This window comes from Cicer arietinum, chromosome 7 (genome assembly GCF_000331145.2).
Source record: "Cicer arietinum cultivar CDC Frontier isolate Library 1 chromosome 7, Cicar.CDCFrontier_v2.0, whole genome shotgun sequence".
Taxonomy (NCBI): Eukaryota; Viridiplantae; Streptophyta; class Magnoliopsida; order Fabales; family Fabaceae; genus Cicer; species Cicer arietinum.
The window spans coordinates 15,989,957-16,017,376 of NC_021166.2; the positions used below are offsets into that span (position 1 = coordinate 15,989,957).

Genomic DNA, 27,420 nt, shown 5'->3' on the forward strand with positions numbered 1-27,420 from the left:
CTGTTTCTTTGACCATGTGAGCTGCAACCTTTTCGAAAACTTTAAGGACTAGGTTGATTTCAACTTTTAAGATGATGTTGACAAGAGAGAGAAAGCCACCCTATTACATAAGACTGTCACACTCAGTCCGAGGATCAGATCTGGCAGCAAGATGTGATTGTCTATTTTTGGCTTGTTTCTTGTTGCCTTTCTTTAACTTGACTTCTTCATGTATTAATTCGTGCAAGCCCAATAAATGATCTGATTTTAGCCTTTGCACATGCTTGATGGGTTGCTTTCAACTTTGCTGAATCATTCTCAGCCTAGTCTGCCATCCTCTTGATTCTAGATCTGGCTATATTCATCTTTTTCCTTTGACCTTCTGACTTTTGATTTCAAATACTTTATTTATTCATTGTTTGACATTGTTGTGCATTTCTTTAATGAATAAAGGCATTTGTTCTGATGATGGCACCAATTGTGCATATCTGAAGATTTTTTAATTCGCAGGCCATCCTCACGGTTTTCATCTTCAGCAATTTCCATCCTCACGTGGTTTTCCATCCTCAGATTTGAATCATATTTTCCTTCTTTTTGCCTTAATGATTAATAACCTATTTTCTTATATGAATACACTCAAGAGCACATGTTAGTCATTAACCACAATCATAATCTCTTAAGTAATTTTGTTATCATTAAAATCATTTGAGAGATTTTGTCTCAACATTGTACACATAATAAAAAAAGTTGATAATGTAATTAATGTGTATAATTTGCGTATGGTTAAATTTTTTACACATATTAAGAAAAATATATAAATAAAAGAAATAAAATAGTATAATTATCAAATTATCCTTATCAAATATCATTGGTGTATTCACAATTATCATCGATGCAAATAGAAATATAGTAAATTGAGAATTGTGCATGTAATATTAATTAATTAGAGGGTACAATAGAAAAATAATAATAGATAAATTACATTTGAAAATTAAAATGGTTATTCATTTTGATACAATTGTTATTTGCAAATGGCGCACTCATTAAATTATCCTTTATATATATATAAACGCATTTAATGTTTACTTTCCAAATTCAAACACAATTGGTAATGTTAATTAAAGATAATTAAAAAAGAATAATAAATATATCTAAAAGTTTACAAACAATCTTATATTTAGAGATAACAATTAAATGTATCAAAATAGTCTTATAGTTAGAAACGGAAGAAGAATATTTCATTTTGAATGGAATACTAAAAAATAATCTAAAGACAAATATATAAAATATAAATTTTATTTTGTGAAAGTTGTGTGTTATTTCTTTTAAAGTTTCAAAATTGTTTTGAGAGATGTATTAACATTAAAAAGATATTTTGATTTTTTAACATATGTCCTTAAAACATTTGTTGTAATAATCCTATCAAGCATAGGCGAAGGATAATATTACAATGACGAAGCTTTGAGTACTCTATTTCTTTTTTTGTAAATTAATATATTTTTATATTTGGATTCTTTAAATAAGTCTATTAATTTGTAAAAAAATGTAGAAATAAGATAGTGTTGAAAAATTGTTACTTTGATTGGTAAGGTTTGAACTTACATTGACTCTTGTAATCTCTACAACAATTAGTTTATCAATAATAAAAATCATTGAACTCAATTTTTTTAAATTATTATTGTTAGTTCTAATTCTTTAGTATTATTTTATACTTCGTCTGTCTCACAATGATTATTTTATTTGAAGAAGAAAAAAAATATGTTCTAAAATGAATGATTCTTTAAATTTTTCAATGCACTTTATTTTCTTCTTCAAATTGTATTATTTAATTAATACTCCTCCCGTCTCACAATGAGTATCATTTTAGCAACAAAAAAAATTGTTTCAAAATGAATGTTATTCATAATTTTTAATGCAATTTTAATTATATTTTGTATTGATAATAGTGAAAAATTCACCAATAGTTAAGAAGGGTAATTTGGTAAAATCATTTCTCCCTTTATTTTTATTATTGTATTTTTTTAAAATATGTGCAAAAACTTTAAAAAATATTAATTATGAGATGAAATGAGTACTATTTATATTATTTTCAATGTAATATCTTTCATTATATATTTATGATATTGATAAAAATATAATTTTCTCTTTTTTATTTATATGTTTTTATTAATATTCGTAAAATAATGAAGTAACTCAATTTTTATGAGATATAGAGAGTACTAGTTACTACCTCTGTTTCCAATTATGAGCATTATTTGGAGAGAAAAATTGTCTCTAAATATAAATGTATTTTGAATTTACTTGGTGCATTCATTATGATTTTTTCAAACATATATTTTATTAATACTATTAATTTATATTGAAATATAAAAAAAAATTTAAGGTATTCAAATATAAATATAATTTTAAAAATATTAATACATGAAATAAACATATTAACTACTCTCTTAATTTTTTGTGATAAGAGTGAAAAAGTAAGGGAGGAGAAAACGAATGTAGTAATTAATTTAAATTTAAGTATATTATGAGTAAGTTCGGCATTAAGAATAAAAGAGGGTGAGAGGGTTGCATGAAAATCGTAGACAAAGAGACAAGAGAGTCAGAGTCCGAAGTTCCTGAATGAGAGACATAGGGTTTTGTTAATGGCTCACTTAACACTTAACAGTAACAGTACCTTTTCTTTCACTTTTTCTTTATTTCTCTTCTCTTTTTGCCTTTCAATTTTCTTTCCATTTTTGTGTTATACGCGTGCCCGACTTGTGATAGCGTCATCACACCAACACCACATTTTCATTTTCTCTTTTCTTCTAAATTTGCTATAGTACCACATACTATTATCTCCATTCTTAAGAGACATTTAACTTAATAAATTTTTTAATTAAATATAAGTATCAATTGTCTCTCGTATTTAAGATTGGAGTTAGTATAATATTATATTGTAATTGGAACTTTAAACTTGACTAATAAAAGAAATGAATAATCACTTTGTTTTGGGAGGCAAAAACAATTTGTCAAATTCTATGATTAGTTTATGTGTTTTTATTAGTTTGTTCTTAGAGAAAAAAAATTAGTTAATATTTTTTTATAGTATTTATTAATTTTTTTTTTGTTTTCTTTCACTACGTTGTGGTGGAAGTATAATATCTTCTATTAGAGTCAATTCCTTTTAATTATAATATTTATTATTGATTAAAAAATTTATAAATTAATTAAGAATATATTAGTAAAAAATAATTAATTCAATTGAAAATTCAAATAAAAATTATAAATATAACCTAAATTTTTTGAAAAAATCTTATATTTAATGAGGAATGTACTATCTAATTATTTTAAATTTTTTAGGATTGGAATTGATATATATTCTAACATGTTTCTTTGGTTTCATTCTCTCAGCTCTTTATATATCATATAGTATAACACTTTGTAAACATTTTACTCATTGATTTGAGAGCTTAAAAAGGCATATTTGTTCTGATTAATTGTTTTTTTATTTTATTTTTTTATATATGTTTTTAATAAGAGATAATTTTATGTGTCATATACTAATTATAGATATCTTTCTTAATAAATATTTAAACTCAAATTTATTATGTTGTGGAAGTCCACCTCCTTCCACTAAATTCAACCCGTTTATAAATTATATATTTTAAAAAAGTCTAATCCTTTGAGGCAAAGAGAAGGATATGTATAATTATGAAGAGTAACGTGGATTGGGAAACCCCGTTGTTGATGAATCATTCCTTACATTCACTAACACAAGACAACATCATTAAAACAAGCCTCTAGCTGTCCGTTTCTCATATACCCTTCACAAACACATCTAGTATAACATCCATTAACTCCTCATGTCTTTTTTTTTTTTTTTACTAATACCTAAACTCTCATCATTTGCTTCTCTATATATCTATCTTTTATTAATAACCCCACCCATGGAAGAAAATCATTGTTGCTGAAATAATTGTTTTTTGTTTATTAACACGCGCTTATTTTTAAGTATCTATATATTGCTCTCCACCACCAAATATGCTCGTGGTAATTATCTCTAATAACACTTGCCACCTTTTTCACTATGAGAATTGCCTTTTATCTATGGATCTCTCAACAACAGCAAAAAGTATAAGTTAATTTCTTACAATTTCTATTAAAAAATTGAGAAAAAATTTAATATTTTGAATCCGTATGACACAGTAATTTGTATAGTATTTTATATTTTTATTATAATTTTTCTAAAAAGAATTTTAAAAATAAAATTTCAAATAAAAAATTAATTTAAATAGTTTATCATGAAATTTTTTATTTTATTTTTTTATATATGTTTTTAATAAGAGATAATTTTATGTGTCATATACTAATTATAGATATCTTTCTTAATAAATATTTAAACTCAAATTTATTATGTTGTGGAAGTCCACCTCCTTCCACTAAATTCAACCCGTTTATAAATTATATATTTTAAAAAAGTCTAATCCTTTGAGGCAAAGAGAAGGATATGTATAATTATGAAGAGTAACGTGGATTGGGAAACCCCGTTGTTGATGAATCATTCCTTACATTCACTAACACAAGACAACATCATTAAAACAAGCCTCTAGCTGTCCGTTTCTCATATACCCTTCACAAACACATCTAGTATAACATCCATTAACTCCTCATGTCTTTTTTTTTTTTTTTACTAATACCTAAACTCTCATCATTTGCTTCTCTATATATCTATCTTTTATTAATAACCCCACCCATGGAAGAAAATCATTGTTGCTGAAATAATTGTTTTTTGTTTATTAACACGCGCTTATTTTTAAGTATCTATATATTGCTCTCCACCACCAAATATGCTCGTGGTAATTATCTCTAATAACACTTGCCACCTTTTTCACTATGAGAATTGCCTTTTATCTATGGATCTCTCAACAACAGCAAAAAGTATAAGTTAATTTCTTACAATTTCTATTAAAAAATTGAGAAAAAATTTAATATTTTGAATCCGTATGACACAGTAATTTGTATAGTATTTTATATTTTTATTATAATTTTTCTAAAAAGAATTTTAAAAATAAAATTTCAAATAAAAAATTAATTTAAATAGTTTATCATGAAAAAACATTTAAAGTATTTTATCTATTTACTAAAAATTTATTTGTATCGTAAAATTTAAAAAAAAATTAAAATAATAAACTATTTTAAAAAGTTTCTCATACATATAATTTTCATTGTGTTAAAATTTTAATAATAAATATATAAATTACTAAATATCAAAACCACTTTGTTCATCGATAACAAATAAATCTTTAATAATAAACATTTAAATTATAAAATTAAAATAACTTTTTGTTAAAAACAATAAGGTGTAACGTTAAAATCAGGTCCAAATTAGACGTGTCGACTTATATAATATAATTTATTTTTTATGGGGCTATGCCTTTTTAGCTTTTTCTTCATTTGAGTAGTATCTCTTATATAGCATCTCTTCCTCACACCCTTTCTATCTTTATCTCTCACCTAACTACATACATATTCACACACACACACGTTTATTTCTCTTCTACTTATAATTTATACATGATGTATTAATGGTGGTGACTTTGATCAGTAACTGCAATGAAGGAGTCAGTTGTCCCACCTGAATTTCGGTTTCATCCAACAGATGGGGAGCTTGTTGATTATTATTTGAGAAAGAAAGTAGCTTCTCAGAATATTGATCTTGATGTTATCAAAGACATTGATCTATATCGTATTGAACCATGGGATCTCCAAGGTATATTACTAAACACTATATAATGTTCAAGTTTTAAATAGCGATCGCAGTTGCATCGTAATCCTTCAACTGTATAGATATCAAAAACTATGATGTTACGATTGAGATCGTAGTTGTCCACTTTATCTATTATAATTAATGTATATATAGTTATACTTAATTATCCTATATAGTAATCCGTTTAGATACACACTTTCATCAACCTTTTGATTAGGGTTTTGAGGGTTAATAAATTTTGTTTTGGCTTTTTCTTTTCTTGATAAAAAAATAATGACATGTTCTAGATCTTTGTTTAGGGTCCATCAAATAATTGACCCGAATCAACAGTGCATCTTATTATTTTTAATAAATTTAATAAAATATTATATTTATCCCTTATTTTTTATTAAATTTAATTTATATACATCGTCACTGTAAATATTTTGTACAATGAGTCAATTACAACCGTTAGATTATGAAAGATGTTTAACTTTTATTATAATTATTTCTAAAATCATACCCATAAATGATTGTGATAGGTTGACAATATAAAAAAAATTTACATTAACAAATGCAAGACAATTAAACTCTTTTTTATTATTATAAATTTATTTTTTATTAAAAAATATATGATAAAGGTCCATCATTGAATATTTTTTAGAGTAATTAATATTAGACAATTAATTTGATTTATATGGTTGTGAATTAATGATTTGATATAGAGAGATGCAAAATTGGGAATGAGGAGCAACATGAGTGGTATTTTTTTAGTCACAAAGATAAGAAATATCCAACGGGGACGAGAACCAATAGAGCTACAATGGCAGGGTTTTGGAAAGCAACAGGAAGAGATAAGTCAGTGTATGAAAGAACAAAATTAATTGGCATGAGGAAGACCTTAGTTTTCTATAAAGGTAGAGCTCCTAATGGACACAAAACTGATTGGATCATGCATGAGTATAGGCTTCAAACACTTCAAAATGCACCTCCACAGGCAAGTTTATTTCATATATTAGATTAGATATATCACATTTTTAAATTTATTTTATTTTAAAATATATATTTTTTAATTAAATACATCAATTTTCTTTAACCTTACTAATTTTGTTTATATTTAAAATTAGTATTTTCTTTTTTCCTTTTTGAGACAAGAAAACAAGGATGTTTGTATAAGTTGGAGAACGAGCACTATTACTTGTTTTGTAACTCCTTCGCCCAATATGTCATTTTCTCATGTTATAAGTTACATATGGTTTAGTCTCGTGTGATTTACCATTGCCTCCTCCAAAGTCCAAACTCGTTTTATAACTTAATTATTGTTTTTGAAACAGTTTTATAGTAACTTTTGTTTTCCACTAACAAACTTTCTTCCTAGTTTCTTTAGAACTTTCGCCAGCCAGAAAGTCATAGTCACTATACTTTCAAAAGCGTTTACATGACCATCTTTCTTTTGCTTTTTTGCTGCATATACTTTTCTGGTCAAATGTACACATCATGTATTTTTTAATTTTTAGTTAAAACAAGAATTTGTAGTAGAGGAAGAATTAATATTTTTTTAAGGGTGAATAGATAAATTGGTTATTCCAATAGTAAGCGTAAGTTAAATTAATTTATAAATTTTGTAAATTGATAAATACGTTCTTGAAATTGTAAAATATTAATCAAAATAGTTCATATTTAAATTTTTATCATTATAGACTATGATATGACATGTTTATTGAATATGTGATCCTTATACATTGATATGATATCAACGTCATCACAACATGAAGTAATTGTCCTATGAAATTTAATTTTTTTATGAATTAATTTGTCAATAATTAGTTGATACACAATAACTCACAATTTTTTTTAAGTATTAGTATATTTGTCTTTGAAAATATGATATTGATGTGAGATCAATGTTAATAAATCATATATTCAATTAAAGTGTTACATCAAAATATCTAATAGAAAAAGTTTACTGATTGACTATTTTGATTGATTTTTTGTAATTTTAAAAATGTTTTTTTATCAATTTATAAAATTTAAATATTAGTTTGACCGTTACAATTTTATGGACTTTTCTGTCCATTCACTCATTTCTTTATTAACCTTGGTCTTTCTCTAGAGGTGAATCTTGCCAACTTTAGATACTATGGGAAGGGGTAATTTAGTCCATTATAATGTTAATAGAATCATGGTGGTCGGCTGTCACTGCATTAGTCCTTGGCCATTAATTAGATAATTGAGATTTTTAGTGTATGGAATCATAATCCTTTCTCTTCTTAACTCTTATGAGAATATATATTATCTTAACTTAACTAAAATAATCTCTCTTTAAAACTAACATTCTCTCTCAAATGCATTCTTTTTTTACTAAAAATGCTAGTATTTTAATTACTTTTAATATTATATATATATTATGTTTTTATTGGAGAGACAAAGAAAGGAAAAGGGAAAATTTAATTTGAATCTCAACTCATATATCTAAAGAGGTGGCTCAATGCGCATGATAAATAGCATTCTCTTAGAGTAACCTTTAAGAGAAGAAATTATTTCTCAAAGAACAAGTAATAAATTTTAATTTATTGCTATAATTCATTCTAAGGTCACTTTTTCGTATGTAGATCATTTTATTATTAATTTGATGATATTTTTATTAGTTGAATGTACTTCATTGGATCTTAAATTAATATAAGTAAATAATCGAATATATTTTTATTTAATAAAATACATTTGACTCTTTCCTTAATTCTATTTAAGATTGAAATGAGTAAATTTTGTATGTTTGACTTAATAAAATGATTATGTGTTTGCAAGAGATAAAAGGGAGCACATGCATAAAAATAAAAACAATGAGTTTCACTTTTTACTTTCAAAACATCAATTAGTTGATGACATAGTCAAATCAAATATGATACTACCTACTACCTTCCTCTTTAAATCATTTGACCAATTTACATGATTTTTTTTATTAATAGGAATCCAACTTCATACACTAAAGTTTACAACACTTAGACACATTGCACACCGATTAATTGCATGTGTGACCAATTTACAATGTTTAAAAAACAATTAGGTATTAAAGTTTTTTACTTAAAGATTGTCTTAAGTTTTTAAACAATTATGAGTATTTTTGTAAATATAATAAATCAATACATCTAGTAATTAGAATATAGAATATTATAAATGAATAAATAAAAAAAATCAAGAAGATCCTCATTCTTAGCTTTCAAAGTTAAATATTAATAATAATTGTGTCTTTGCAGGAGGAAGGGTGGGTTGTGTGTAAAGCATTCAAGAAAAAAACCAATGTCCAAACAAAGACTAATGAAAGATGGGATCCAAGCAACTTATATGATGATGAAGAAGTAAGTGGCATCATCTCAAGGGTGGACCCCATTGACCTTATCATAAGGCAGCCTCAGAGGATTTCAGCTCAAAATTTCTTGTACAAGCAAGAAATAGAACCAGAAGCAAATAACTTAGCCTTCATGATGCATTCAGACCAATTATTAGTACCTCTTCCTCAGCTAGAAAGTCCCTCTTTGCAATCAAAAAGACAAAATTCGATGTCAATAATATCAGAAAATAATAACAATGATGATAGTTTATATTCCAAAATCAAGAGCAAAGAGAAAGTGACTGATTGGAGGGATCTTGACAAGTTTGTGGCTTCTCAGCTGAGTCAAGAAGATAGGTGCCATGATCATACAAGCTCAGACATGGCATTGTTGCTATTGCAAAGTAGTAGGAATGAAGAAGAGAACAAGTTTAGTTCATTTTTTACTACAAGCCCTGACTGTGACTTTGGGATATGTGTATTTGAAAAATACATTAATGAATAAAGAAGAGATGCATGATGGAAGGGAGAATATTGGTTTTCCTATATTTGTAGTACTAAATATGATGTTTGGTGAATGTTGAGATATGCGAACATCCAACGCTTTGAAGTCACTCAAAATTCTAATGAAGATTGATGATAGTTTTTGAAACAGCTCTCTAGCTTGGTCTTAATAGTTAAGACAATGATTCGGTTAAAGTTAGTTGGATAAAAATAAAGGAAAATAAATGTGTTTATCAAAATTCAACTTGTTGAACTGACACTACTCAATTATTATTGTCTCAAGCGTAAAGATGGAGGGAATTGTTAAATTTATTAAATTATATTTTTGAAGAGTATCGTCAATTGTCATTAATATTTAGTATGTATGAGTCCATGATAAACAAGTATCAAAGTGGTTCACCTTAAAATTTGTTGATTGAGATAATATATATGGTTTTGTATTTTGTAAACATGTGAATGGAAAAGGTGTATGGATTATTTGTGAAAGACCAAGAAATGTTCGTATGTAATAAGTCGACTTGCATTGCATGCGCCCAATATAACTCTAGATACTAAGACAAACTTGGTTCTTAACCTAGAAAAACCACTAAAAAAAAAGTTTCAGTAATCACGGTGCATGCGTTGCTTTGTTTAGTACACTTTTTTATTTTATTTTTGCTATAAAAACAGGGTAATGTATTCTAGGTGTGAGTTTTGGTGGGTCCATGTGTTGTAAAGCATGCGACGTGCAAATGTGCACATGCCTCTTATTCAACATGCTTTGTCGAATTGCACACAAATTGACCTCCCAGTTCGATATACGGATTTTTCTGCTTTTTCATTCTTTGAAGAAATTCTTAAACCTTAGTTAATATATACAAGCATTTTAAAATATAAGTATTTTCTCTAGCATAGCTATACCACCCTTCAAGAGGTTATATATATTTACATCGAACACTGTTTAGTATCATATTTATAACCTTGTGTCTGTGTAATTTTTTTTTTATCAAATAATTTAACAGCTAAACTCGTATTTTAAGTATAGAAAAGTAAAAAATTCTAAATTCAAACTCAAACTCTTATATATTAATATTCTTACTACTACTAATTGAGTTGTACTTAGAACTTGTGTCCATATAATTATTTGATTGCAAAGGTACGCATATATTTTATAGTAAAAATCATTTTTATTATCTAATAATAATTCCAAGGAGATTAATCGTTTGTGGTGAAGCTTTGGCGGTTACTGTAGCAGGCTGCAGCTACTATGTGGACCAATAGGTCCCAAATGTTCACTTTACAAACATATAAAAAAAGAATTGAAAAAAAATACCTTGTCTATTTTTATGTTGACCCGAAAAAAAAAACACTTGTCCAACCATTAGTTATTCCAACTATTTAGAAATAGAACTCTTACTCTAGTTATTTGCATCATCATTTTTCTGAACAATAAGCCACGATGAATTAGATTGAACGACTATGCTCAAACTCATTAAAAGATTTAACTGATAATACCTCTCTATCGGTTGATTTTATTCCAATCAGATGCAGTATTATCAATACGGATTGCAGAAAATAATGAAACACTAAAAATTCGCTATGTGAAATAGAGATAGCATTGCGGTCAAATGGTGAAGGCCGCACAAAGGTTGAAATAAATTAATTTTTATATAAATAGAAAGAAAAAAAAGAAAAAAAAAAGCATGTTGCTTGTTTACAAATAAAAAAAGGGAATGCAGCCATATCATAACTTATATATTGAAAGAAAAGAAATGTGTATTTCATTGAATATAGGAGTAATAATCACTAACTCTAGCTTTTCTATTATCAAAATAGGTGGGTACTCAGGGCAAAATCTTTAGTTTTATTATTTTTAAAAACCCTAAAATTAACTTTTTCTGCCGTTGCCACTATTTCATCCGACAGATATTGGAATAGTGGCCGTTATCCTAATAGCAAAACTAGGATAGTGGTGCAGTTTTCATAGCAAATTCATCAAAATCTGCTATGTTATAGCACCACCGCTACTTGACAACATTGATGGGGTGTCTATGCTAGCTCACCGGAACTAAGGAAAATTCTCAGCCATAGGGTGATGAAGGAAGTTTGATAAAACTAGAAAGGGAAAACTGTAATCAAGCCACGTTTGAAAGTAACCCCGTTATCCTTTAATGGAGGAAGTCATAAAGGTAAACCTCATATGCAGTTGCCTTGCGTTCCACAAACCAAACAAAGAGCAAGACAGTTACATTGCGTTCCACAAACACATACACACATGAACAAATATTCATCTTATATTCAAGGGATCAGTCATTTTTCAACACAAAACAACATTTGTCTTGTCTTTGTCAAAACTAAACACATTACAGAATTTGATACATCACCACAAACATATGATGATTGAAAGAAAAATAAAAGCTAAAGAAAGAACTAATAAACTAGCTTGAATAATTTACATAGCCTGACAATTCTGAAACTATAGAGCAGAAACTTATGGCACCTGAAAAAATTCCTAGAAAGAACTACATTGAGAAATGAGAATAAAATGTATGACTAACAAACCTTATGAATACTAAACATCTACAATCCAAGTCTTGTTCCTAAGTCTGACACAAGGCTTAAAGCTGCTAAGCATGATACATTAGGCGACCTTCACTGTTTTTGAACAATTATCATCTCTAATTAAATCACGTTACACCTTGAACTCTTAGGTATGGCATAATCATCATATATTCAAGAAATAGGGTCTAGTCCTTGCTACATCCAAAGTAGGACTCCTATCACTTTGCACCACCACCTATTCCCTACAATAAAAATTCTAAAAAACCAGAGAACAACCTAGTAATCTTCAACACGTGATGAATATTAATTTTTCCACAATACCATACATATGCTTCACAGACCCATCCATAGTAAATTTCAATAACACTTAAAAAGTAGGGTTCATACATCCTTAGATGCTCACCTCAGACATTCTCATTTTATGCCAAGTGATTTTGTTTCAGTCAATGCCAACACTAATATCAGAAAGTACAAAAAATAAAAATCTCCTTAAGAATACCCAAATTAACAATCACTTGGCATCATAAGGAACCAAATCAATCAAATAGATTGTTTTCTCCATAACCATAACAGCATCCAGGGAAACCTTATCTTCCAGGAAATTCAATAAACGAATAGTTTTCCATAAAAAGGATGCTTCAATATGGGCAATAAATATTTAAAAGGAACCTACACAGTAAAAAAAACTCCAAAAATACGGTTAATGTTGTTTGGACCAAACTATAGCTCCTAATCATGAAAGTGAGCTGTAAGCAAATTCTCCAGAACTTTCATAAGAACTGCAAGGGCTCCCCGTATGCATATTCAAATATCGCACCTTGCGTATCACTTAAAAGATTAATCTACAGATTTTGCTTCTGGTAGTCCTATTAACTTTCCAATCTCTCATGGTGTCTAATGGGTATATGGGTGTACATAAATATTTTTCCTAATCAAAATTATACTTGATGGATCATAAAGACGTGTATTGTACATTCAACAAACCATCCTCATATACAAGTCCCTGATCATACCATACCTAAGTAAACGAAGGAAATCTAGCCCATTCCATATAAATCTTATAAATACCTTCCTTCAAGACCTGAGAGACCACCTATCCCATACAGATTAAATAACTTAGTCTATACCACCTTTGTGATCTAATAGATAAATAGAAACAAAACATATGGAAAAGGTATAAGAGAGAAGTGTACATAAAATAAAAATGCAACTCCAAAATTGTATATTCGAACCACATGATCATAATTGAAGATGCCCATCCCTCAGTTCCAGATCCACCTAAACATGATTGAAGTGCGACAACATTAGGAAAAAAGGAATCCACTGCCGCAAATTAAAATATAAAATTCATAAATATAATCCTTACCAAAAGGTTTTTCGCACTAATAGTATCTGTGTCCATGTGGGCCGTCGCCCCTATAAAAAGATGAATATGGACCTCCACCGTGCTGCAACATGAATATCATAATCATAATACATCACAAATAATACCATTATATAATATTAAAACAATAAGCTAAATAGTGTTTACTCACATCAGAACCATAATAGTCTGGTAGGTACTGTCTGCTGCCAGCCCCAGCATAATCTGTACATCAAAAAGAGTTATTAACAAAAAAAAAAAAAAAACCATGCAATTAAGTACGACTGAAAAAGGAAGTAAAGTTTAGACCATGGTATTGGGATCCGTGAAATAGAGATGGATCGGCATAATCAAATCGGGGGCGAAGTCTATTAGGCCCCATGTAATCAGGTTCAGGGTCCTAAAAGACAGAAGTACAATTAAAATTTATTAGTATTTTCCAGTTGTCTACAGAGACAGAGTTAAACAAATTTGTATAGGAATACAACCATATGCATAAGTAAAAATAAATAATAATAATAATAATAATAATAATAATAATAATAATAATAATAATAATAATAATAACACCAACAACAGCAATAATAATAATAATAATAAAATCTTACAGTCATATAAAATGGACGTTTGATTCCATGCATATTGTCATCATATAAATATGGATCGTCGATATGCCTTCCCATAAAAGGCATGTCAAACTGTCCTCCTGGTGAGTAGGGCCTTCTTGGAGGAATAGGCTCACCGGGACCTCCATCGGGGATACCATACCATGCTCTATCATGATATTGTCTAGATGGACCAGCAAATGCAGCACCACCTCGACTACCTGCATAATGTCCGCCCCTCATAGGCATAGCTCCTGCTTTACAATATATAGTAAAATATTAAGATCATTCAAAAACCCTTCACATCAATGCATTGATATATCATAATTGGTAAGAGAATTCAGCTCAAATTATTGCTAGAGACTCAACAAATGACCTTGTGGACCAAATTGCCTCTGAGTGTGATGGAAATCTGGATGCATACTAAAATCAGGGTCACCATGAAGACTCATTCTTCCAATTTGACTGCGTCCCCCATGATGATGGAAACCTCTGTCCCTGTTGAAATGTCCCCGGTTACTAAAGGGTTGTCTTCCCCGCCCAAAACCTCTTCCTGTAAAATTGTGAATGGATAATTCAATATGATGTAAGAGAGATAAGGTTCCTAGTAGTGGAAGGAGAAAAACTTATTTACCAGATCTTGGTATGGTTCCACTTCTAGCATGACCAATTCGGAAGCCACCACACATGCCACCCTTGACAGCCGGCGTTTTAGGCAAAGGGTTTGAAAGCCTGGCTCTCACTTTAACCTGAAAAACATGGCAAAATTATGAGCTCTATTGAACAAAATAAAGAGTCAACCAAATCCTAGGTATCACAGATACCAGCGCGTCGCAGCCAACCCCAAAAGTGGGATAGCGGGATGACTGCTATTTTTTTGACAAATTAAAATGAATAATACTACGTAAACATATATTTAATGCAAAAATAAACAAATCAAACTCTAAAATATTCATAAAAGCAATAAAACAAAGGCATATTCTTCTTGCTCTTCTTCCTTCTCCTCCCCATCATCTTCAGCATATCAAAACAGAGGCAAAAAACAAAGAAAAAAAAAGGAATAGAAAAAAGAATTCAGAAAGAAGGAATAACTAAAAAATAAAGGAATAAGTAAGACAAAGGAGAGGAATAAATAAAGAAACAAAACAGAGAAAGAAGGAAGGAAAGAAAAGAGAGGAAGAAAAGAACTTGGGTTATGGACGGTGGTGTTCAAAGCTGCTAGAGAGTGGTGGGCGGCACGGCTTGAAGTTGCAGGGAAGGTTCGCAAAAAAACAAAACGGGTGATGGTCGCCGAATACAAAGGAGGAAGAGGAACAGTAGAAGAAAGAGAATTAGGGTTATGTGCAAAAATACCAAAATACCCCCATAACATTTTAAAATTAAAGGGCAAATCTTGGTTTTTTTTTTCAGAAAAAATCATGTTTACCTTTTCATGACCCAAGAAACCTGCGACCATCACCTTTCACACTAGATAACCTTGCACTCAATGATACCCCAAAGGGAGCACTCTCCTTTCACACTAGAATGACTACATAATTCTCTAGTCGCAAAAATTAATTCTTCAAAGCTAAATCTATCAACTAGGCCAATTGAAGGCTATTTAAAGACTTTCTAAGAATAACCAAAATAACAACTTTTAACAAACAACTAACAAGCTCATCAACTTACTAATACTAACTAACTTTAAGTATCCTATATTATATATCCTAACATAACATGTAAATGACAAGCTCATCTAAAAAGTTAAGCTATTAGGTGGAAGGCTGGAAGCTAATGAATAGGATGATATTAACACACATCACACCGGCCTTTTTATCTTGAAACTGAGATCTAATAGACAATTCCTCTTCAAGCCCACGAGAGTTTGTCCATACTCAAAACTAATACCCATATAGTTTGGTGCATGTTAAAATTAAAAGGAAAAACTCTCCTGACATATCTATTATTCCTCTTTTAAGAGCATCTAGATTCCACCACAGTGACTCACCATCTAAGGTTGGATTTTTTCCTCAAAAAAAAACACGGGTTTGATATGCATAATAGTTTCTTTCCATTCCCACAACCAAGCATTAGAATCTGAAACAATTATATAGTATACAATATCTTTTTCATCCCCACAGGCCACAAACATATGAGAGTGTCTTGTCTGAATTTTACAAAAAATAGTTAAGGTGACCAAAATATAGTTAAGGTGACAGAAATTAAGCTTTTGCGAAAGACGGGGAAAGAAGGAGAGAAAGAGATCAACTAAGTAGATATTCCTTTCTAATCCTCTAATATAATAAAAAAAAAACTATTAAAGTTAATAGCATTCCACACTGCCCCATATTACTGAAAAATCTTTGAAATTAACCAGGGAGAAGGGAATGCAAAGGAAACAAGAGAATAATTCTTTCAAAGCATAAAACCGCAGCGAAGACAATAGATTACAAACCTTTGATGCCCCATCTTTCAATTCTGATTTATTAACACCATCAATACAAGCTACAGCAGCTTCATGTGTAGAAAAATCAACAAATCCATAATCTTTCCTCTTAGCTGTGGACATATTCCTCGCCAAAACAATTTTTATAATTTCACCGTAAGATTTAAGCAGCTTCCTCACATGATCTTCGTCCCAGTGAAGAGGGAGGCCGTTAATAAATACAGATTTCACCTTTGCCATTATCTCTGGGTCTGGTTCACGTGTGGGTTCGGCAAAGGCTACCTTAGCAGTTCGCTCAGCGTGACCAAGGATGACATCAGGCTTTTGAAGCCTCTTGTATGCAAGCATGGCATCAGCATGACAAGAAAAGTCAATGAATGCAAAGCCCCGGCTCATGCCTTGACGTTGAACATCTGGTACGAGTGTAATGTTTTCAACCCCTTCTACACCATAGTCCTTCAGCTTTTGTTTAATCTGCCACCCATACATTAAAACATATGAAATAACAAACCAGGGTGGTAAATATATGCAACAGGAAAAAAAACTGCAGGACACTTACAGCATCTTTTGTCCATGTATTGCAAATATTACCCAAGAATAATGTGTCATTATCCTCACTAGGAGCGGTGCCACATCGTTTTCCATGTATCTGTAAACAATGGGATTTTAAAACACAATGCAAAAGAAAGACTCAAGAGAACAACATCAAGGAAAACAATAAGAACAGAAACATACAACAGGGTTCTTCATTTCAGACAAAGCTTTCTTTGCATGTTCCTTGCTAGCAAACTTCACAAAAGCATAGCCCTTATTTTTATTAGTTGAAGAACGTTTATGCAACCTGACTTCCACTACGTCCCCAATTCTCTGAAAAACCTTTCTCAGATCTTCCTCTGTAGCATCATGGTCCAGTCCACCAACAAATATTTCATGCTCTTTGTTAATCTTTCGCTGCTTTGCAATGGCTTCCAATTCCATATGCTCTTCATCCAATGTCTCAGTTTCTTCCGGTGGTTCCTCTGGATCTTCTTCTGGATTTTCCTCTGGATCTTCCTCATCAAGCTCCACCCTCCCTTGTTCTCCAAAATCTAACAATTCATCTCTCTTTGGCCCATCGACACCATAATGGTTGAGATTCACGTCTTTTTGCAGCTGAGCTTTTACTTCTACATTAGAGTGCTCTTCATGTTCAACAATGTTGGTTTCCTCTCCTTTTGCTTTTTCTAGCTCCTCTTCGTTTAACTCTTCCTTCTCTTTCTCTCCTTCATGTGCTTTCAACTCTTCTTTTTCTTTCTTTCCTTCTGGTTCTTTTAACACTTCATGTGCTTTTTCTAGCTCCTCTTCTTTTAACTCTTCCTTCTCTTTCTCTCCTTCATGTGCTTTCAACTCTTCTTTTTCTTTCTTTCCTTCTGGTTCTTTTAACACTTCATGTGCTTTTTCTAGCTCCTCTTCTTTTAACTCTTCCTTCTCTTTCTCTCCTTCATGTGCTTTCAACTCTTCTTTTTCTTTCTTTCCTTCTGGTTCTTTTAACACTTCATGTGCTTTTTCTAGCTCCTCTTCTTTTAACTCTTCCTTCTCTTTCTCTCCTTCATGTGCTTTCAACTCTTCTTTTTCTTTCTTTCCTTCTGGTTCTTCTAACACTTCCTTTCCCTTCTCTCCTTTTTGTTCTTTCAACTCCTCCTTTTCTTTCTCGCCCTCCTGTTCTTTCAACTCTTTGTTTCCAGTTTCTCCATCATGTATTTTAAACTCTTCCTGTTCTTTCAACTCTTCCTTTTCTTTTTCTCTTTCCTGTACTTTAAACTCTTCCATTTCTTTCTCACTTTTCTGTTGGTTCAACTCTTCCTTTCCTTTCTCTCCTTCTTGCTCTTTCAACATGTTCTTTCCTTTTCCTCCTTCCTGTTCTTTCAACTCTTCCATTCCTCTCTCTCCCTCCTGTATGTTTAAGTCTTCCTCTTTCGACTCTTCCCCTCCCTCCTTTGCACCAGTATAATCTTCATTATCCGCCATGGATATATTGAGGTCCACAATGATGTGTCCTGATCGTTTAAAAGACAAGGAAGCATCCGGAGAAACAACTGGTTCAGCATCTGCCATGTTCTTTCCCTTTTCGACCAATTTGCAAACTTTTCCAGCAACAGGTTCATCCACTTCCATGGGCTTTTGTTCCGTCCCATCAAATAATCCATCACAGCCAAAACTTTGTTCCCCCTCTTTCTCACTCTCAATATTACCTGCAACGACGGCTTTAACATTTCCAGGTTCTTCCACTTGCTCTGCTGCCTCATAACTGTCTGCAACTGGAGTTTCATCTGCTTCTGCCTCCAATTGCTCTTCCAAATTTGGAGTGACAGCAACCACTTTTGTTCTCGGTTTCCCTGGTGTTTTTCGCTTTGCAGATTTCGTAGTGGTAGCCCTGGCTAATGGTTTCTGCTTCTCTGTTACACAATCAAAGAGCATACGCTAAAACAAAAAACAGTACTCCAATACTCTCAAATAGAATCAAAACTTACAAACATAAACACACCGTGATTATGAAATACAAGTGAGTAAATACCCTCACGTTTGAATTCCATGTGTCATATAGAAATTTTAGGTTTATCTCTTCACTATTGACTATTAAGCAACTAAAAATAAACAAATATTCGAGAGATAGACACCAAGTTTCAACCTAACAAGGTAATCTGAAATTTCACAGCATCAAAGGATTAATCGATTCATAATTTAAATCCATATTACTAAATTAATACGTCATGATAATAAAAGTGCCACAGCAACTAAATCCATGAATTAATACGGATCGGACATACAAAACAAACATCGAATCCTGATTGTGAGGTTTTTGTTATTGATGATTTTCCTTCATTTTCTATTCGCGTCGAAACGATTTCAGAAATGGATGAGAGAGAGAGAGAGAGAGCTTACGAGATTGATCCGGATTGAAACCAGATGAAGGATCGGTTGTGGGCGATACCTCAATCTTCTTAGCGTTTCTTGTTTTTGAAGTAGGCGTGCGCTTTGGTGGAGGGGATGCTACGGCGGATTTGGTGGCGGATTTCCTCGGCGGCGGCGTCTTCTTAGAAGTTGTGGATTTGGAAGACGAATCGGAGTTTCGAGTTCTCATGACGAATATATATTGAATTAATAATCAATATGAAAGTTGAAGTTTTGTATCCAAAGTGAAGTGAAGGTTCCAATATTCTAAAGCTGTGAAAATCTATATTTTCTAGAACGTAACCATTAGAATTTAGAAGTATATACTTTGGTAATGCGAAGGGTGCTTCTCTCTCTGTAGCATTGAAACAAAATTTTATTTACCAATGTAGCTCCAATTTAGAGTAGGGGTGAGAAATAGTTTCAGGCAAAATCGATTTTCCTAAGCAAGTTTGTTTGTTTTTTATTTAGTAAAGTGAGAAATGGTGGGTGGCAAACCGATTTCCCACTTATGTTTTGCTTTTTAAAAAATAATTAAATTTAGAAATCAATTTTAATTCATTAAACATAATTAATTAAATTAAAAGTACTAATTAAATTATTAATAATTAATCATATTTAACTAAATAAATTAAGTAAATATTTTTTTAAATATTTTTGAATCTAATTAATAGTCTTATAACTTAAATTAATTAGATTAATTGATTCAACTTCTCAAGGAGAGCTATGTATGTTTTTCAAATATTCATCCATATTATTTTCTTATTACATTCGACCTTCATATCATATCTCCAATGGTATTATATCTTTTTACAAGTGAATGAGTCTTTTAGATTGTTCATTCATACTGATAATGTACTTTTATTTAGTACTATTTATTGCCAATCTTACATATTTATCCACAAGATTAAATTTATCAAACTATATTATGGGTGTTATTTTTATAGACAAATGTTAATAGTTATAATTGGTTGTGTAGAGGAAAAAATTGTTAGCATTAAAGGTCAAATTATGTATCTCTTTCATGAAATTCCTTCAATGTCTTAACTCTTACCACTATTTGATCTAATCTTATCAACGATATTATGGATGTTGATTTTGGGTGTTGCATTAGTTACATCTTAATATTTTCCCATGAAATGTAAATATATAATTTATATGAATTGTTTTCTCCTATTTTTTATGGTGCTAATATTGTAATATATAGAAATTTACACGTTTTTGTTCTCCTTCAGCAAATTTTAGTATGTGTCACTTTTTTGTTATCTTTCTCTTTTCTTCATCTAAGAGATGTGGTTTATCGTCAATCTTTAGTTAAAAATCACCCTATAAGAAATGATTTTCTTTTATATCTTATTTTCTTCAAAACTCTCCATTATATCTACCTTGAAACATATATACCAAAATACATTACTTTTATTGACAAAGGTCGATGCATTTTTTTTATAACAAATGATTAATTACAATTAACCATGTTCACCTAAATGTTCTTCAATTCCATATTTAGGTCGAACTCGTCCAACTCGTTGAAACTATTCCAACATTGCAATGATAAAATCTCCATATATATAATCCATTTTTGTTCTTTTCCCATAATTTTATATCTTCTTCTTTCAAGAATATTCATTTATATAGTCCATTATTCTTTATATTTCATGGTGTTCAAATTGTAGAAAATGAAAGAATAAAAAATAATTTATTATTTTCCTCTATGGGTGAAAGCTTGAACCCATTATTTTTAAATGTCATTAAAAAAAGTTGTTGTTAGAGTTGATGCAACTAATAAGAACTTTGAAAAAGAAATTAACCAATTGTGAAAGTGGTCTTTTAGTTTGACATTGTCCCTATTGTGCCTCAATGTGGGGGAAAAATTAAGAGAAAAAGGGAAACAAAATTGGAGAAATTACCTTTAGTAATGGATGAAAATAATCCTCTTCTAAAATTAGTTTTAGTTGCAATAACTTTTCTTTCACAATGACATTTGAGAGTCACCGGATTCAAACTTTCACCAATTGAGGAAGAAGAATAAGTAGTTTTGGATTCTTCTATTTTCTACAATTTGAACACCATAAAAGAATAAGAAGAAGAATGAATTATATAAATGAAAGTTTTTAGAAGAAGAAGAAGAAGAAGAATATATGAAATCATAAAAGAAGAATAATAATGAATTAAATAGACGAAGATGTTATCATAATAATGATGACAAAGTTTTAAGTTTATTTTTTAAAAATTGAGTTTTAATTTCGTTTTCAAAATAGGACAAATTAGCCCATTGTATTTATAAAATCGAACAAGGAAATCATCTCTTATGTGGTAATGAGTTGATTAAAAACTGAGCTCGCCACATAAGTTGTTAACGTCCACGTTAACCTCATTAAAGAGGATTATATTGTCCGACATATTTCAATTTTAAGAAATAATTTAGTGATTTACTAAAAAAAATATTTTAAAAGAAAATCCATGAATTTCGAGAATGGAACAATTATATAACAATTTCAGACTATATAAATGAGGTATAAGTCTTAGATTATTCAAGATTTTTTAATCACAAATGGATGTTTTTATAAAATTTTATGGTATTTTTCTTGAGGAAAACAAAAAATTAAAAATATTTTAAAGGAAAATTTTACATCAAATCTCAATAACTTATTGAAAATGAAAAATTTATTAACAATTTTAGATATCAAAATGCGTTCAATTAATGAAATTTAAAGTGTGTACAAGGAAATTGCATATATTTTTCTACGTTTAAAAAAAATTATATTAGTTTTGTTCTTACGTAAGACTTTATCACTTTTTTAAGACCATGTTCAATTTAAGAGGTATATTAATTACTTTTGAACAGAAAACTTCTAATTAAATACTAAAAGAACGGGCATTCTGCCTTCTTTTATACTAAAAAAATAAAAAATAAAAAACTAAAAAATTATTCAGTTTTTCTCTTAATAATTGAAAAGTAATCTAAAAAGACATCGTTGACACTGAATTCACCATGAAAATGTTACGTATGAGGACCAAAGTAGTATATATTTTTCTGTTGTAATATTCTGGATCCGCCTTTAATAAATTATCAGTAACTTAATTAGAATGTGACACACAAAAACAAACAGCAAACAGTATGAACACTATAGAATAACTTCAGACATGAGGACAAGCCGTCTTTAGTTTCTATATTTTACGTAACTGCGCATAAGATGTTTGTTAGTTAGCTCTATTGGACACTTACTGTGCCGCCTAAATTTTATCGAACTAAATTCTCTTACGCATAATATTTTATTGTTTTAGACTTCAAATTTTGTTGAAACAAGTTAGATTTAGTTCTTTTAATCTAGAGAACTTTTTGAAGTCACTATCGTACTTACATTTTACAACAAGAACATGACCTCCTCCTTTGTCTCACTTTCCACCATTTTCCAATTTCTTCCAAATACAAATCACCATGACTTTCCATTTTCCAGTTTCTCACTGAGGTTCAAATCAAATGGAACAAAGGATTAGTGAATCAAACACAAAACACTATGGCACTGCACTGTGTTGGTGGTTAACAGTTTCCATCGTAGCAATCCTCGTAGTTTGTGCTGGTCTTTTCACCATACTAACCAACTTTCATCATCACTCTCATTCTCATTCTCATTCTCCTCAACAACCCTCCAACATCGTTCCCAAATACGCCTCTTCTCTTCAATTAGCCCTCCAATTCTTCGACGTCCAAAAATGTATACTCTCACTTTAATTTCTAAAAAAGTAATGTATTGTCGCAATAGTATTCGAAAACTGAGTGTAGTTTTTGAAGACTATTGTTACGGTGCATTACTTCAAGCATTTCAATGGTTTAGATTATATTGAAATTGAATATACTTTTTCTTTGTATGCAGCTGGTAAGGTGCAGAATAATAGGGTTTGGTGGAGAGGGGATTCGGGGTTACGAGACGGGATTGAAGCGAATTTGGATTTATCCAAAGGAATGTATGATGCTGGTGATCTTATCAAATTTGGATTTCCTATGGCTTTCACTGCTACTGTCTTGTCTTGGGCTATTCTTGAATATGGACATCACATGGATGCAGTGAACCAGTTAGATTATGCATTAGATTCTCTCAACTGGATCACTGATTATCTTGTTAATGCACATCCTTTTGCTGATGTTCTTTACATTCAGGTCAACTTTTTGGATAAACAATTTAATTAAGTTTATAGCTAAAGGTTTATCATATAAATATTTATCCATATGCTATTTCTAGAACAAAGGATAAAGTAAGGCAAAGTATTTTTATATAAACTATAAATTGTTTTTATTAATTGTCTTGGAGAGTTTATAAAATAAGTTGAAAACAACTTATGAAAATTTGATAATGTACTCCCATGTGCTTATATTAGTAGAGAAACTCAAATTAAGTCATATTTATCTACAATCTTTTAAATTGTAGTTTTGATCATGGTTGCGAATTGCGGTCCTTGAGTTTACAAAGAACTAAGAGTTAAATGTTGCAGATGCGACCTCAATCGTAATTATATTGTGGTTGCTAAGACATCAATGTTGATATCGTAAACTCTAAATTGTTTGTAATGTAAAGATTAGTAAAGAAAGGATAGTAGTATAACTGCAAATTGTGATCACAATATAAAACCTTAAACTTGATCTTAGTCATAAATTTGTTATGATTTTGCAGTCTACCATCTAAAATTCCCCATGAAGATACAAATCCATTAGAGATTTTGATAATGAAATAAGATGTATCATTTCTGTTTTCCATGAAATCTATGAAGCACATCCATAGACACCAAAAACTGATAGAATCGACACTAATAATTACTTGAAAAAGTGAAAGTAATTGAGTGCAACTACATGTGTCAGTGTCGTATCAGTGTTTTTGGATAAATGAAGAATTTGAAATTTGTATTTTTGTGCTTGTGGTTTTTGTGTGATTGAAGGTAGGGGATCCTGAAGTGGATCACAATTGCTGGGAAAGGCCTGAAGACATGACCGAGAAAAGGCCACTAACTCAAATTAACTCATCTTTCCCAGGAACAGAAGTTGCTGCAGAAACTGCAGCAGCACTAGCCTCAGCATCTCTTGTTTTTAAGGATATTAACCTCACTTACTCTGAGATTCTACTTGAACATGCTCAACAACTGTTTACTTTTGCTGATACATACAAAGTTTCCTACGGTGTCAGCATCCCTCAAATTGGAAAGTTCTATAACTCATCTGGCTATGATGATGAACTTTTATGGGCAGGTTCTTGGCTCTATCATGCTACAAAGGATCCATCATATCTAACTTACGTGACAGAAAAGAATGAGAATGAATTTGGCAGTTTAGGAAGTTTATCTTGGTTTAGTTGGGATGATAAGCATGCTGCAACTCAGGTATATATGAAGTGTGTATGATGCAATGTTTTTTATTTTTACCTCTGCTATTTATTTTACTTTAAAAGTTTAAATATGGTTTTAATCCATGCAATCACAACGATGTTTTATTTTATTTCTCATAAATTTTTTGTTTGGATTCAATCTCTGTAGATTTAAAAACTGTTGCAGTTAGTCTGAAATCACGCCATGTGGCCAATAAGTTGACACCAGATACTAAAAGCAACAACTTTTGAATTTGCAATGACTGAATCTAAATATAAAAAGTTTAGGTCACTAAAATAAAAAAACGCTATGGATTAAAATCATATTCAAACCTACTATAAATAAAATATTTGTTTGTAAGGTGTTAGTTCGATGATAAGAATTTGTCTTTATAATTTTAAGAGACAAAGTTCAAATCCACCTCAAAACGACCACAAAAGGGTTATTAGTTGTGATGAATTTTCTCATGAATTTTGTGACATTGAATTAGGTTCTTTTGTCAAGAGTAAATTTCTTTGATGTTAGAGGTATCTCTGATGAAGAGAACCTTGACCTTCAGAAGTACAGAGAAGCTACTGAAATACTAATGTGCAAGCTCTTACCGGATTCACAAACAGCCACAACCAACAGAACCAAAAGTAGGATTGATTTCTTCCATGTAGCCTTTTCATAGTCCTTGTGCATTCATTTTTGTTAGTTAATTCCGGAAAAAAGCTTGCATTACATTTATTAAAAGATCGACTAAAAATGTGGACAATTATTTTATAGAGACTAAATAGCAATATCACCCCTTTGGATGCATGTTATTTGTTTCTCATACAAACTTTAATTGCAAAATAGGTGGACTAATTTGGGTGGTACCATGGAACTCTTTGCAACATTCAGTGGCTTCTGCCTTCTTAGCTGTTCTTTATAGTGATTACATGTTGACATCTCAAACTGAATTCCTATATTGTAGTGGAAAAATGTATAAGCCAGTAGATCTTCGTAAATTCGCCATTTCTCAGGTATGCATGCATCTCTTAGAAAATGACATCAATAATTTTCCATCCTTATCATTAGGTCTATTTTCATTTCATAATATCAAGGATTGTGACACAATTGCAAGGTGTCCATGATTTAAAATTTTGCTTATATGATTATATAAATGGTTTTGAAGATGAGAATAATTTTGATGCACTGAGAATGTACAATATTTTACAATATCCATCAATCATAATTTACTATTTCTATAACTTTAAATATAGATATTATAAAATTATAAAATTCAAATTATTTTAAAGATCGAAAGATTATGATTAACTAACACTATAAAAAAAATTACACTATTAATGTATATAAATTAAATTATATGAAGAGACTTGAAATTCAGCTTTATATTTATGCAATTCTATAATAAACTCAACGTAATTTTTATGTAATTTTAATGTGTGACTCCATTAAATAATTTCAGGTAGAGTATGTTTTAGGAGAAAATCCAATGAGAATGAGTTTTGTTGTGGGATATGGAAATGAGTACCCTAAATATACACATCATAGAGGATCTTCAATTCCTTTTGATGCAAAAACTGGGTGTAGGGATGGATTCAAGTGGTATGACTCACCTCAACCAAATCCTAATGTGGCATTTGGAGCTTTAGTGGGTGGCCCCTTTTTTAATGACACATATAATGATTTTAGGAACAACTCAATGCAAGCTGAACCAACCACTTACAGTAATGCACTTTTGGTTGCTCTTCTTTCTGGCTTGGTTGCCACTTCCAATGTTGTTTTGTCTTTCTAGAATCCATATGTATGTATATGTACGATCCAATTTTTAGTTGTGGCATGTGTAAATAAATACTCACTCCACAAGATAGCAATATCTCTATTAGGACCCCTACCAAATGTTTAGCTTAGTTTGTTTCATGTGTTTGCAAATATAATAGTTAGTAATATTAATTTTTATTTAATTTCTTTTGACGAATTATTTTTGTTTTAGTTCATCAAAAAGATAATAAATATTACTATAAATTCATGCAATTGTAATATTTAACAATTTTAATATTTGTTTTTTGAATTAGAATTTAAAAAAGTAAATGAATTTTTATTTTATTCTATATTAAAAAGTTTATACTATGTTATTTTTCATAATAAATCTATAATCATGTGACAATAAATTTCAATAAGTTGATGTTAAAAATATCGATTTTAGATATACATTACAAATGAAATTGTTACGATAAATTTCTTCAATTGTTCACATATACCATTTCATCTAATAAAAAGATACACAATTTTATTATTTTAAATTTTATTTATTATAACAAAATATGATCGAGAAAGATAAAGTCAATCTAACTCATTGAGACATAAAATAAATATTAATGGGAGACATTTTTAAAATGATAATAATATTTTATCTAAATATATAAATGATTATATTTTTATTTAAATTTTATGTTTCATATTTTTTGAGATGTGAGTTCATTTATTAAATTGAAATTTTATAACAATAAGGCAATGAGAAAATTCTAATATCCTTTTAACTTGAAAATTGTGATGAAGGAGTTGAGAGGAGACAAAAAATGACAATGAAGCCGACTTATCTATATCTATTTCGATTGTAGTATAAAAAAAAAAAAAACAATATTATTTGTGTTACAAAAACTAAAATAGATA

General features: G+C 30.1%; 3 protein-coding genes across 3 annotated transcripts; 2 read left to right on the forward strand and 1 right to left on the reverse strand.

Annotated features, from left to right (window-relative positions):
• Positions 1–5,421: 5,421 nt before the first annotated feature.
• Positions 5,422–10,014, forward strand: NAC59 (NAC domain-containing protein). Its single transcript, XM_004509287.4, has 3 exons — positions 5,422–5,731; positions 6,433–6,704; positions 8,962–10,014. Exons 1-3 carry the CDS (start codon positions 5,575–5,577, stop codon positions 9,538–9,540), a joined length of 1,008 nt encoding a protein of 335 aa, XP_004509344.1. The 5' UTR covers positions 5,422–5,574; the 3' UTR covers positions 9,541–10,014.
• Positions 10,015–11,794: 1,780 nt separating this feature from the next.
• On the reverse strand, positions 11,795–19,848 carry LOC101489023 (uncharacterized). Its single transcript, XM_004509288.4, has 11 exons — positions 19,396–19,848; positions 17,209–18,908; positions 17,033–17,122; positions 16,483–16,947; positions 14,683–14,797; positions 14,425–14,601; positions 14,052–14,302; positions 13,753–13,843; positions 13,616–13,668; positions 13,447–13,528; positions 11,795–13,358 (listed from the first exon to the last, which is right to left on the reverse strand). The coding sequence occupies exons 1-10, from the start codon at positions 19,592–19,594 to the stop codon at positions 13,463–13,465; spliced, it is 3,207 nt and encodes a 1,068-aa protein (XP_004509345.1). The 5' UTR covers positions 19,595–19,848; the 3' UTR covers positions 11,795–13,358; positions 13,447–13,462.
• Positions 19,849–22,779: 2,931 nt separating this feature from the next.
• LOC101489352 (endoglucanase 10-like) lies at positions 22,780–26,715 on the forward strand. Its single transcript, XM_004509289.4, has 6 exons — positions 22,780–23,120; positions 23,280–23,563; positions 24,337–24,774; positions 25,250–25,397; positions 25,600–25,766; positions 26,213–26,715. Exons 1-6 carry the CDS (start codon positions 22,886–22,888, stop codon positions 26,540–26,542), a joined length of 1,602 nt encoding a protein of 533 aa, XP_004509346.1. The 5' UTR covers positions 22,780–22,885; the 3' UTR covers positions 26,543–26,715.
• Positions 26,716–27,420: the final 705 nt, after the last annotated feature.